Genomic DNA, 14,459 nt, shown 5'->3' on the forward strand with positions numbered 1-14,459 from the left:
GTTGCTCGATCTCGAATGCACGATACCGTACAAAGAGCAACACAAAGTCCGGCCCTCTCGTGCGCGCCCAATTTGCGTGCTCCGAAGGCCGCCGACCGTCAATACCACTCCTGGGAAGGAGACAAGTGAGAGCGCAGTGAACAGCAAGACACAGCTTATAGGTGTGGTCAGCTTTGCAGGGTCTGGGACGGGGGGCAGGGGGGGGGGGTCGATCGGCGCCCTGTTGCGGTGTGCCATTGTTTCCGTGAAGAGCAGCCCCCCCCCCCCCCTCTTTTCCTCCGCTCCGTACCTTTCACTCATACAAGTTGCGTTGTGACCTCTTTTTCTTTCGTACTTTGTTTACGCGTGTACAGCCACGCACGAAGAGGCTGGCCGGGGAGTCGCCTTAAAAGCGCGCACCGCACCAACATGGCGAGCAGTGTGAACCGTGCTTTGGCCGTCGAGCTCCGCACCGAACAGCTCTCTGTCAAGCAACGAAAAAATGAAGTCGATGGTAAGTCGAGGATCCACGTGACAGTTAAATTGCCTAGTTTGCATTCTTGGAGACTGATAGCATCAAGATGATGAAAGACCAGAAGTGGGTTAACTTTGAAGGGCCCTTGACAGAGACATTCTAGTCAACAGAATTTCCACTGGTATTGAGTTTACGTATTTTAGGTGCTTTAACAAAGAGAAAATGTTCTGTGTGAAGTGTAAGCAAACGTTTGGAAAGAAAAGCTGAATGACAAGTAAAATACTGAAATACACAATTTTTAAGATAAGTGAAGAAGAGGATTTAGAGGGGCTGTTCAGAAAAACAGGGATAGTTTCGTTCGTGCGGTGTGACATTTAGATATAATAGCGGTGAACTTGGCCTCGTGTTTAGGAACATATCTGTGGCGGATTAAACTCGGCTGGCCCTCTCCTAAATGAGCATCAAGCACCTGTGTACTTCGCTTACCTAACTGTGACAGGCTTGCGTTGCTTTTCGTTTACCGCATTAATTATGTAATATCCCACCAAGCCATCAGAACCAAGCAATACCTACAAAGTTTCGTTTCTCCTTGCTAGCGTGCAACAAGATTTTGTTGGACGGAAGACTGATACGAATACGGATATGGTGAACTTTATTGACAACAGCCCTGAGAGATAGCCAAGCTGCCCTAAGGCAGCATGTCGGGCCTGTCCCACGTGGGGACGGGTAAGCCAAGCCTTACCACCGTATCGTGGGCCCTCTGGACGGCCCGGACCAGAGGAAGTAGGTCCGAGCTCTGTAAATCGGAGCACCACTTTTCTTCAGTGATTTGAATGGGACCCCTTAAAGAGGGGCACCTGAGGAAGCATCTGAGGAAGACTGATGAACCTTGAATAACTCTATTCAGAATCATTCAGCGAACTACGTGGACGCCAACTTGTTTGTGTGTATTAAATGCTGCTGAAACGAATACGAACGCCAACTTCAAAATCAATATCTTTGCTGGGATTGAAAACAAAACATGTGCTTGTTATAAGCTGTTCTCTCTGGAATATTAAACTAGAATAAAATTGATACCTCAGCGATGTTTCGTGCTCGGCCAGTGATGCAACAGATTTGCATGGTCGTATTTCTAAGCGGAGTCCATGCATTCTATAAGATCAAGACAGCTTACCAACCGCGCAGGAGCGCCCTGCAGAAGGGTGAGCAAGAAAGTAGGGTTTTCCGGTGTGGTCGTTCACGTGCCATGCTGACTTCGACATTTTTTTTTCTTTTTCCTCAATCAGATTACATTGGTCTCCCTGGCCTTTATGGCTGCTGTTGCGTCGGCTGGCTTCCTTGGTGGTGGCTACGGCGGTTACGGTGGGTACGGCGGATACGGAGGTGGCTACGGTGGCTACGGAGGCGGCTACGGAGGCGGCTACGGAGGGTACGGAGGTGGCTACGGAGGATACGGAGGTGGCTACGGCGGCTATCCAGCTGGTCGGGCTTTCTCCTACTCCACGCACATTCAGCACCCAGCATCGTATGGAGGCTACGGTGGATACGGTGGATATGGTGGATACGGTGGCCGCGGCGGCTATGGAGGCTATGGCGGATACGGAGGCTACGGGCATGGGCTTGGTCAGGGCTACGGACACGGCTACGGTCACGGCCATGGATATCACGGCTGAAGAAACCACCGGCACACCCTATGGGTAGGACCGAATGTCTTGCCACTCGATCCCCGAAGCTGTGCTTCGCAAAAGATGGCGTCGCCGTTGTCTTCGGTGAACTGTTATATGCGGAGTCACGCTTCACTTGGCAAGACATCCTTCCTCAGCCAGAAAATGCGCCAAAAATGAAATGTGATCTGTGTATATACATGAAGAATAAAAAAAGAGACTTTCCTGACTCATTTTGTTTGATAATCTTGGTGAAAGAAAACGACATGATAGTAGCTTGAAGGACCCCAGACACCAAAATTGAAACCCCGAGATCTTTGTGTTGTTTGAGTTTCCTGTATACAGGGGCCATCTGACCGATTATTAGTGATGAAAGTTGCCTTTAAGATATCTTAATTTGGTTTTAAAGTAACCGTGAGTGCTCACTTGAGTTGGCTGCACCTTGCGACATGCTGGTATGACGTATAGACAGAGGCCCTGTGCGACGTTCCACGAGTAAAGCAAGTATTGTGGACGTCACAGAATGTTTGCAGGGCGCACGTGCACAATACGACGACTGGCACCCGGCGAGGCCTCCTGTTCCGCACCCCTCTCGCTCTGTTGCCGGGCTTCTCTCGAGGTAGCGCTTTCAACGTCACCACAGCTTGAGTGCACGTGGTCTTTGACGCTCCCCCGCATGGGCGCGCCCGTTTATTGTGGTTTTTAGGCGGGCGTTTTGAAGTGATGCTAAAATGGTCACAATTAACTACGCCAGAATTAGTTTTACGATACGCTAGAGCATTTACGATTTAATTTAGAGATTACCAGACACAAAGCTACAAATTACAGCAAAAAGTCGCGAACAAAAATTTTGCTGTCAGGGGTCCTTTAAACTCCATGATAAATAAGAGTGTCTCAATTAAGCGGACGTAGACAAAAATCAACAAGAAGAAAATCGGCAAAATGTTCCTCCGTACGTGTGTATTCGGGAAGACCGAACGGTAGAAATCTGCACTGGGACATGGCCTAGTGCTGAAATGTCGAAGTAAAGAAGACGTATACATACCTTGTAGCTACGCTTTGAATCGGTTCACTCCTTAGACTGTGTTATCTGTACTTATTAAACACCGAAATGACCTGGCGCTTTTTTTCGGCTGAGTACCCCTGAAAATAAGCTAATGCGAAAGCAATTTCGCCGGATCCAAAGTTTTATTATATAGTCGCGTAAATCTTACACAATTTTTACCTGATTTCCTGGCTAGGCTCCTATGGACTTGTTAAAAACGTCTTTGCGAAAACGTCATTAGATATTCAAACGTCGTCACGAAAGGAGCGCGCCGTCAAAGATGCCGCTGCAAGCGACATTTGCACAACTGCACACGCGTTTACACCTATCATTTTCCTTTCCGTGGTCGACGCAGCGAGCCATGGAAGGAAAATGATAGGTGTAACCTTAAATGGACAATAAAGCGAAACAATGAATCAGTTTAGATTGATAAATTGTACTCTCAGAACTCTAATCTCGTTAATTTTATCCCGATATGTTCATTAATAGACGAGAAAATCAAGGTCAAACTTTCATTTTTAAATTTCGTGCCGAAACCTCTGCGCGTGACGTCACGGATTTCAAAATGTATTTTCCGTATTGAGGCGACATTGGCTCAACATTTGATTTGCTGAAACTTGGTATGTTAAATCTGTGGCACTTTCAGTGAGCGATGCACTTTATTTTCACCGATTGGAAACTACGTATGACCCAGTAGACGCCGTCAGAATTTACGACGTCATGGCTTTTGCTACGGGAATTTCAAGGTGGCGTCGCCACCCATATTTCCTTTTCGCACATTTTCGCGCTTTCCAAGCGTCTTCTAGAGGTAAGAGTGGTGTGTTCAGTATTGTGAAATTGTAGCTTACTAATTCACAAACAATTGCTTTTTTTCTCTCTCTTTTAGAGAACAAACGGGTGTTAAGAACATCTTAGTCGAAATCAAGAAAAAGAGACGGGCATGTGCAGGGCATGTATCGAGTAGGCAAGATAAACACTGGTCATTAAGAGTAACATACTGAATTTCCATGAGAAGATAAGCGCGCGCAGGGAGGCGAAAAATTAGGTGGGCAGATAAGATAAAGGAGTTTGCGGAGATAACGTGACCGCAGCAAGCAAGGACTGGGTTGATTGGCGAAACATACGAGAGGCCTTTGTCCTGCAGTGGGCGTAGTCAGGATGATGATGACGATGATGATGATGATGATGACACGTTTAAAAAAAAGCGGGGATGCCGGGATGCGCAGGCACGATTTTCTTACCAATATTCCACAACGACATCAGTGAGGCTGCTGTCATCGAAGCTTTCGTGGTTCGCGTGACTTCTGCGACGTCCCGTACACCTTATTTGTTTGGCTGAAAGGTCATTCGCCTTTGACGGCAGGAATATTGCAATGTCAAGCTCTCTGATTAATGTTACGTAATATTAATTACTGGGAACGTCACTCGTTTATTCCTGTCGTGTGTGTGATTCCCTGTAAGCATTTTATTATCCAAGAGAAAAACACAAAAAGAAAAAGAAAAGAACATCGTCACCGGTAAAGTTAGTATCTGCACTTCTTTGGTGTATTGCTTTCAGAATTCCATACTACAGTGTCGCAAGAGCTCTGTAAGCTTCATTAATAGACATTTATGACGTGGAAAGCACTCGCCCAAGTGCCATTACACATTGTCATGCGGATATTAGTTCTTTAAGTCTTTATTCGGCTACATATCAGTGATATAAATTCTTTAATCGACAGTTCAGCCGTTCTGAGTCGTGAAGTATCAGTAAATCAGGAGTCAGTCCACTTTCTTTTCAACGCGTAACGTGTGGAGCACAGTACCGAGCACAATTTAGAATTGTTCTTTTTGCAACATTTAAGTCTTCCAGCGTTCGAATACTTTCTACTCGTATCAGCACTATTATAACGATTTGTTTTAAATGCGAAGCATTTCTTAGCGAACCTCAGGCACTTTGGCCGCTTCTATCTATCTATCTATCTATCTATCTATCTATCTATCTATCTATCTATCTATCTATCTATCTATCTATCTATCTATCTATCTATCTATCTATCTATCTATCTATCTATCTATCTATCTATCTATCTATCTATCTATCTATCTATCTATCTATCTATCTATCTATCTATCTATCTATCTATCTATCTATCTATCTATCTATCTATCTGTCTGTCTGTCTGTCTGTCTGTCTGTCTGTCTGTCTGTCTGTCTGTCTACGTACGGGCGCTCTCCTGCTCGTCTGTCTCCATAAATTGTAATATACCAAAATTCGCATAGCAGGGGATCACTATATGACGATCACATTTCACTGGTCATGACATGAATAACGCAAAACACCTGTCACGTACGTCATGAAATCCTTTCCCTCAGTCACGTGTGGCACATACCCGCATACCACAGTTCATGTTATGTAGGTATGTGCCACAAATGATTCACAGTCTCAACGCATTAACGGTGAACATACACTGAAACGCAAGGCAAGTGAAGGAGCTGAAGACAGAACACGCCTGGAAGACGCTCGTCTGCCATCCACTCGTCCACATGGTGTGCCAGAATGACGAGTGTTTTCTTCTGTTCATATGCGGCTGGGCGGTGACCTCATGCTGACCGAGGATAACGTCAGATTGATTGAGAGTTGCTTTGTGACACGTGAAGAAGCTGCTGCTAAGTGCCCTGATGGCATACGGCTATACTACAGCAATGCGGACGTCGACCGCTATAACGCACGTTGTCTCGACGCTGCGGACAACGTGTTATGTCATCCCGCATGCGATAACTAACTGGCTGTAAGAACGAGCATGTAAACAGGGATGCCCTGACCAAGGTGGCCAAAATGAACGCAAGTGATATGAGTAGCCTGCCGGCCTCAATTTAGATGAGCATCAGCAAGCCGTACACGATTGCGGCCAACATCGACGTAAGCGACGGCCTCGTTAATGCAACCATGGGCACCTTATGGTACATCGATCGTGACGAACAAGGCAACCTCTTGCGACTGTGGCTTGAATTCCCAACGTCCACGGTAGGCATTGGCGTCCCAGCTAGGACGATGCACGTGACTGCTGCACACACTCAATACAATTCAAATGAATGCCCGTGGGACTGTGAACCACCACAACCACGACATACGTTAGAAAAATATCTCGTGTAAGACGGCACAGCTTCCCCTTGCACAAGCAAACGCCATAGCTATATATAAGTCACAAAGGGCCACAGACGCCCAGGTAGCATTCGGATACTATAACTGCCATCCACTGAAGTCGGTCTACGTAGCACTTTCCAGGGCTACCAGCCCCGACGGCCTATACCTCACCAACGCAAAAGGTGACTTCAGGTTCCGACATGTCGCCGGCTCTATTGACACAGTCTGTCGACGACATTACCCGGCTAGCAGACACGACTCTAGACATTGCCTTTGACCGGGCTACCACCTTCATTCGGTGCTGTCGCATATCTGTACACGTGTGCTTGTGCGATACTCTGTCACGCGGCCCATCATACCCAGAAATTTTGGACATTGCCCCTTCAGCTTTTTCTGGAGCTTCACTGCAGTACACCACCGTAACTGAATGGGTGGAGTTTTAAAAACACTATATCTAAATATATCAGCCGAATTTCAAGAAGTTTCAAGAAACATCGATTAGAGAGGGCTAACTTTGAATAACATGCGCAGAAACGAAACTTGGTCGTTATGCCGTTTTTGAGTTACAGCGCAATCTTGTGAGACCATGCGGTGAAACCACATTCCAGGGGTTTCTGGTTCAACAGTTTCCAAGAGAGCGCAAACTGCATTGAAATGTGCGAAGGTGGAACTGTAAAACGATTGAAAACGGTTCGCGCTGGTATTGCAATGGCAAAACATGTGTTTGTCACTTTGTCTCGATGTGAACATAGAGACAAAGTGGATTAAGGAGGATTAAGGTGTGGGGCAGTGTGGAGAAGTTCATCAATGACAATTGGAGTGAATCGCCGTTGCTTAAGGCAGATTAAGGTGCAGAATGATCCGTAGAGTGGTATAGAGAGGATGGATCAAGGTGGATTAAGGTATGGAGCAGTATGAGGTAGTACATCAAACTTAATTGAAGTGGACCACAGTGGCCTAAGGTGGATCAATGCACGGATTAATGCGTAAAGTTGTATAAAGTGAATGGATTAAGGTGAATTAAGGTGTGAAGCCGCATGATATACACCCCAAATGTTATTTGAAGTGTAACAGAGTGTCTTAAGGCGAATTAAAGTGTGAAGGGGTATAGAGATGATGGATTAAGGTGGATTGGTGGTGCGGATTAAGGTGTAGATTAATACAAGAGCTGGATTAAGGCGGATTAAGGTCTAGATTACTACAAAAAAGCTAGATTAATGTAAGAACGATATGGAGTACTATATAATGTTATTTAATGTGAGTCAGAGTAGATTAAGGTGGATTAAAGTGTGAAGGGGTAAAGAGATGACGGATTAAGGTGGATTGAGGTACGGATTAAGGTGTAGATTAGATTAAAAAGGCGGATTAAGTTGCGACACGATGTGGAGTACTATAGCAAATTATTTGAAGTGACTCAGAGTGGATTAAGGTGGATTAAAGTGTGAAGGGGTATAGAGATGATGGATTAAGGTGGATTGGGAACGGATTAAGGCGTAGATTAATACAGAAAAGGTGCTTCAGGCGTGGAATATTACAAAAAAGCTGGATTAAAGCGCGATACTATACGGAGTACTACATCAATGGTATTTGGAGTCAGAGCGGATTAAGGTGGATTAAATTGTGAAGGGGTATAGAGATGATGGATTAAGTTTGATTGGGGCACGGATTAACGTGTAGATTAATACAGAAAAGGTGGATTAATGTGCGATAGGATATGGAGTACTACATCAATGGTATTTGAAGTGAGTCAGAGCGGATTAAGGTGGATTAAAGTGTGAAGGGGTATAGAGATGATGGATTAAGGTTTATTGGGGTACGGATTAAGATGTAGATTAATACAAAATGGTGTATTTAGGCGGATTAAGGTGTAGATTATTACAAAATGCTGGATTAAGGTTCGATATGATATGGACTACTATAGCAATGTTATTTAAAGTGAGTCACAGTGGATTAAGGTGGATTAAAGTATGAGGAGCTATAGAGATGATGGATTAAGGTGTATTGGGGCACGGATTAAGGTGTAGATTAATACAAAAAAAGTGGATTAAGGTGCGATACGATATGGAGTACTACATCAATGGTATTTGAAGTGAGTCAGAGAGGATTAAGGTGAATTAAAGTGGTAAGGGGTATAGAGATAATGGATTAAGGTTGATTGGGGTGCGGATTAAGATGTAGATTAATACAAAAAGGTGTATTTAGGCGGATTAAGCTGCAGATTGTTACAAAAACGCTGGATTAAGGTGCGATATGATATGGAGTACTATAGCAATGTTATTTTATGTGAGCCAGAGTGGATTAAAGTGGATTAAAGTGTGAAGGCTGTAGTACAGGGTATTGTCCAGGTAGGATCGAAAACGAGGTCCCGGTCACCATTCCAGATTTTGATAAAACTTGCTGTAGGTCTAGGCATTACACCCAGACAATGCTTTCGAAGTTATTTTTGCGAAAACAAAATTTGTTCGCCTGAAAAAATATATAAATTTTGGCCACAAATAACAGTTTTCTGTCAATCCCGCTATTTCTGAATTTTTGAGCGCACCTAGCGAAAAACCGGTGAACTTCTTGGTCGCAATATTTATTCCCCTCAAGGAACAAGTGAAATACAATCTTATGAGTCTATTGTTTTCTATGCTTGTCGAAGCACTTTGAAGAAAAAAATCACGAACTTGGCAAATCGCACAAAATACCTGTGTTTGAGGAATATATTGCTGCAAACAAGTTAAAGTGAGGATAATAAAAATGGGTACATATGATCTTTGATACTTTTGCTCTCTTTTAAATTGAACTTTCGTGGTTTTATCGTGCTCGATTTACTCGATAACCGGGCTGAAGCGTAAGTGATCGACTGAAAACGCTAAACTATGAAAATAGTTTTCACAAAGAGGACATTTTTAATTTTTGAAAAATCTGTCTGATTGAAGTCAAGGACGTCATCTATCATTCTGTGTAAAAAAACGTTGCATTATTTTGGTTGCTAACAAGCTATAATGCGTCAAATATGAACAAGTCAGCCAAATGGCCGCATCGTTCGTTATGTGCTGAAACTCGGATATAAGTTGTTCAAAATACTTGTACGTGACATAATCACAAATCAGCAGCTCCACACCAACAAATGCATAGCCAGGTGTCATGGTTCAGTAAGCTTTGTCTTGCAATCAGCCGCTTGACAAACCCACAGCAGCAGCTGCTCGATGCTGCGGGCGCTCACATTACATGAGTGCCGCTTCGACTGCGGGTGAGCTCCGCTTGGGTGCTAACTACGCTCAGATGGCGAACGAGAGAAGGAATGCAGCATCACTGTGAAAGTTAAAGGCTCTTAAGTACCAACAAAAGCCATATTATACAATGAAAGCTCCGCCGGCGATGTCACAGTGCACGCCTTCAATACAGCACGCATGTATTTTTTCTCCCTCCTGTTATGCCCGCAGCGACAAAATATCGTGATAAACTCTCGGCTTGCGTTGAATATTATATCTGTGGACATACAACAATACAATATTGTAAAAGCGGCGCTTTAATGAAGCAAAGGACTTGCACTCACTTATTTTCATAGCCGGGCTGACGCAAGTGTCCTGGCACGAGATAAAGAACAACAGCAATTTGAGTTGTTCGACCATCGGAAGCACGTATGAGACATTTCTTTAGATGTCAATGGCTTCCTTTGTGTCATATATTGCTGATAGAGTGAACCTAATTATCTTTAGGCCATCAGAAGAGAGAAAGCAACACATGAGCGCTCTACTGGAAGCGCTCACTGCAAAAGTACCGGCAGAGCTTTCATTGTATAATATGGCTTTTGTTGGTACTTAAAGCCTTCACTTTCACAGTGATGCTGCATTCCTTCTCTCGTTCGCCCTCTGAGCATAGTTTAGCACCCAAGCGGAGCTCATCCGCAGTCGAAGCGGCACTCATGTAATGTGAGCGCCCGCCAAGAGGTTTTAAAAAAAATCCTTGGCGCCCGCAGCATCGAGCGGCTGCTGCTGCGGGTTTATCAAGCGGCTGATTCAAGACAAAGCTTACTGAACCATGACACCTGGCTGCGCATTTGTTGGTGTGGAGCTGCTGATTTGAGATTATATCACGTACAAGTATTTTCAGCAACTTATATCGGAGTTTCAGCACATAACGAACGACGCGGCCGCTAGGCTGACTTGTTCACATTTCACGCATTATAACTTGTTAGCAACCAAAATATTGCAACGTTATTTATGCAGAATGATAGATGATGTCCTTGACTTCAATCAGAGGGATTTAAAAAAAAATTAAAAATGGCTTTCTTGAGAAAACTAATTTTACAGTTCGGCGTTTTTGGTAAATCACTAACGTTTCAGCCCAGTTATCGAGTAAAATGGAGCGCGATAAAACCGCGAAAATTATTTTAAAAGAGAGCGAAAGTAGGAAAGTTCTTATGTACCGATTTTTATTATTCTCACTTTAACTTGTTTGCAGCAATATATTCCTCAAACACAGGTATTTTGTGCGATTTGCCAAGTTTGTAATTTTTTTCTTCAAAAGTAGTTCGACAAGCCAAGAAAACAATAGACTCATAAGATTGTATTTCACTTGTTCTTTAAGGGGAATAAATATTGCGACCAAGAAGTGCACCGTTCTTTCGCTAGCTGCGCTCAAAATTCAGAAATAGCTAAATTGCCGGAAAAGTGTTTTTTTCGGCCAAAATTTGTATATTTTTTATTCAGGCGAACAAATTTTTTTCGCAAGGACTAACTTCGAACCATTGTTCTGGGTGTAATGCCTAGACATACAGCAAGCTTTATCAAAATCGGGAATGGTGACCGGGACCTTCATGTTCGATCTTATCTGGACACACCCTGTGCCCCGTCACAACTTTAATCCACCTTAATCCACTCTGACTCACATAAAATAACATTGCTATAGTACTCCATATCATATCGCACCTTAATCAACAGTTTTTGTAATAATCTACACCTTAATCCGCCTAAATACACCTTTTTTATTAATCTACATCTTAATCCGCACCCCAATTAACCTTAATCCATCATCTCTATACCCCTTCCCACTTAATCCACCTTAATCCGCTCTAACTCTCTTCAAATACCATTGATGTAGTACTCCATATCGTATCGCACCTTAATCCACCTTTTCTGTATAATCTACGCGTTAATCCGTGCCTCAATCAAACTTAATCCATCATCGCTATACCCCTTCACACTTTAATCCACGTTAATCCGCTCTGACTCACTTCAATACCATTGATGTAGTACTCCGTATCTTATCGCACGTTAATCCAGCTTTTTGTAATATTCCACGCCTTAATCCGCCTTATATCCACCTTTCTTATTAATCTACTGCATTAATCCGTTCCCAATCCACCTTAATCCATCATCTCTATACCCTTTCACACTTTAATCCACCTTAATCTACTCTGACTCACATTAAATAACATTTCTATACCACTCCATATCGTTCTCACATTAATCCAGCTTTTTTGTAGTAATCGAGACCTTAATCCGCCTTAATCCAGCTTTTGTATACTCTTCACCTTAATCCGCACCCCCCAATCTACCTTAATCCATCTACCTATACCCCTTCACACTTTAATCGGCCTTAAGACACTCTCTTACACTTCACAATAACATTTGGGGTTTAGTCATGCTGCCTCACACCTTAATTCACCTTAATCCATTCGCTTTATACAACTTTACGCATTAATCCATGCATTGATCCACTTAGGCCACTGTGGTTCACTTCAATTAAGTTTGATGTACTACCTCATACTGCTCCATACCTTAATCCACCTTGAATCCATCTTCTCTATACGAGTCTACGCATCATTCTGCACCTTAATCTGCCTTAAGCCACGGCGATTCACTCCAGTTGTCATTGATGAACTTCCTCCACACTGCCCCACACCTTAATCCTCCTTAATCCACTTTGTCTCTATGTTCACATCGAGACAAGTGACAACACATGTTTTGCCATTGCAATACCAACGCGAACCGTTTTCAATTCGTTTTTACAGTTCCACCTTCCCACATTTCAATGCAGTTTGCGCTCTCTTGGAAACTGTTGAACCAGAACCCCTGGAATGTGGCTTCACCGCATGGTCTCACAAGATTTCGCTGTAACTCAAAAACGGCATAACGACCAAGTTTCGTTTCTGCGCATGTTATTCAAAGTTAGCCCTCTCTAATCGATGTTACTTGAAACTTCTTGAAATTCGGCTGATATGTCTAGATATAGTGTTTTTAAAACACCACCCATTCAGTTAAGGTGGAGTACTGCAGTGAAGCTCCAGAAAAAGCTGGAGGGGCAATGTCCAAAATTTCTGGACATGATCGCAACACCCTCGCCCACGATGTGAATAAAAGCGCTTGGCGCGCGGTGGGGCGGGGGCACTTTTCCTTCGGCACTCTTGGTTATCGCTATGTTGCTGGCATGCGAATAAAGCATGTTTGAATACTGTCGGCGTCTTCATACCCGGAAGCCCTGGAACACGACATAGTTCTTGGCGACGAAGTTCTTGGGACCTTGGTGGACTGCCACAAGAAGACAAGTCAGCGAAACGATGTCGGCGCACTTGGGGCAAGTAGAACCCTTCGATGAATCTTCAGCAGATTGGGCTAGTTATGAAGAACGCCTCCAAGCATTTTTGCGTGCTAACAAAGTCTCGGAGGACCAGAAGGCTGATACATTGATAAGCCTAGTAGGACCGAAGACATACGCATTGTTGAAGTCGTTAACGTCTCCTGAGACTCCCGCTAAGAAGTCTTTTGAAGAACTTCTAAGCTTACTGCGAAACCACTTTGTTCCTAAACTGTTCATTATCGGCGAAAGAGCCACATTTCATCGCCGCTCACAACTGCCGCAAGAGGCTATTACTCAGTATGCCGCAGAGCTGCGTAGACTCGCGCGAACTTGTGAGTTCGGTACTTTTCTTGATCAAGCGTTAAGGGACAGATTTGTTTGTGGTTTGCTTCGGGCTGACATACAACGAAGTTTATTTGCAGAAGACAATCAGTTAAAGTTTCAGACAGCAGTTGATCGTGCGATAGCCATTGAAGCTGCGATTCAAAGCGCATCTGCTACGCGCTCAACAGCGCAGCAGAAATTTCAAGTGCACAAAGTTAAAAGCACTGGGGAAGCTTCTACCTCTTGTTATCGCTGCGGATCGGTGAAACACACCGCCAGCTCTTGTCCGTATGCGAATGCCAAATGTTTTCATTGCAACAAAAAGGGCCACCTCAAGAGTGCTTGCCGGAGCAAAGAGCTAAAAGAATCGAAAAGTAAAAATAAACGGCATGTTAGTACCTTGTCACTGCCACGCACCAATTTGAAGAGTGTAAAACCTGCTGCAGACGCAAGACAAAAACCAATCATGGTCGAGGTCGCTATTGACGGCGTACCAATGAATATGAACTCGATACAGGGGGCTGCTGTATCCGTTATGTCTGTCATCACAGTTCCGTCTCTTTTTCCCAGAGCTCATTTGCGCAGGACAAGTCACCTTGAGAACATATACAAATGAACCGTGAAGCCCTGCGGAGTAGCATTTGTTGCAGTCCAGTACAACGCGCAGCGCCAACAGTGCCTTTGTACGTGCTCCGCCAGGACGGCAGCCGCTGCTGGGGCGCAGTTGGCTACAACACTCAAGCTGGACTGGACGCAAATAAAAGGTCTTCCCACATGCAGGTGGGAAACACAAATGGCTCTGAGAGATCGCCTAAAACTAGAGTCCTTGCTAAACCGCTATCAGGACCTGTTCAAGGACGAACTCGGCACAGTTCAGGGAGAAAAGGCTACTCTTTTCTTAAGGGGTGACGCGGAAGCCAAGATTTTTCAAAGCAAGAAGCGTGCCTTTCGCTCTAAAAAACTGCTGTCGAGCAGGAATTGTCGAAGCTGCAAGAGCTAGGGATTATTACCCCGTGACCACAAGCCCGTACGCAACGCCGGTCGTAAAGTTGTTAAACGCGATGGTTCAGTCAGACTGTGCGGTGATTACAAAGTCACGCTAAACCCGATACTGGACATCGAAAGGTATCCGCTACCGAAAGCGGACGAGCTATTTGCCGCGCTGGCAGGCGGGCAACATTTTCAAAAAATTGACCTAAGTAGAGCGGGACCAGCAACCGGGAACAGACGGGGCAACAGAAAATTTTCTGGTTTGGCGTTTAGACAGCATGCCCG

General features: G+C 44.3%; 1 protein-coding gene across 2 annotated transcripts in view; it reads left to right on the forward strand.

The window, feature by feature from the left end:
* The first annotated feature begins 428 nt into the window (after positions 1–428).
* LOC119394627 (neuropeptide-like protein 31) overlaps positions 429–14,459 on the forward strand; it is an 18,387-nt gene continuing 4,356 nt past the window's right edge. Inside the window, exons 1-3 of one of the 2 annotated variants that reach the window (XM_049415887.1) lie at positions 429–493; positions 1,741–1,837; positions 1,871–2,020. In XM_049415887.1, the coding sequence (XP_049271844.1) occupies positions 482–493; positions 1,741–1,837; positions 1,871–2,020 (259 nt within the window). In that variant the 5' untranslated portion in view covers positions 429–481. Of the gene's footprint in view, positions 494–1,740; positions 1,838–1,870; positions 2,165–14,459 lie in introns of those variants that run through there. The other variant, XM_049415888.1, reaches the window with a different exon arrangement.

Source organism: Rhipicephalus sanguineus, chromosome 5 (assembly GCF_013339695.2).
Source record: "Rhipicephalus sanguineus isolate Rsan-2018 chromosome 5, BIME_Rsan_1.4, whole genome shotgun sequence".
In the NCBI taxonomy this organism is placed as follows: Eukaryota; Metazoa; Arthropoda; class Arachnida; order Ixodida; family Ixodidae; genus Rhipicephalus; species Rhipicephalus sanguineus.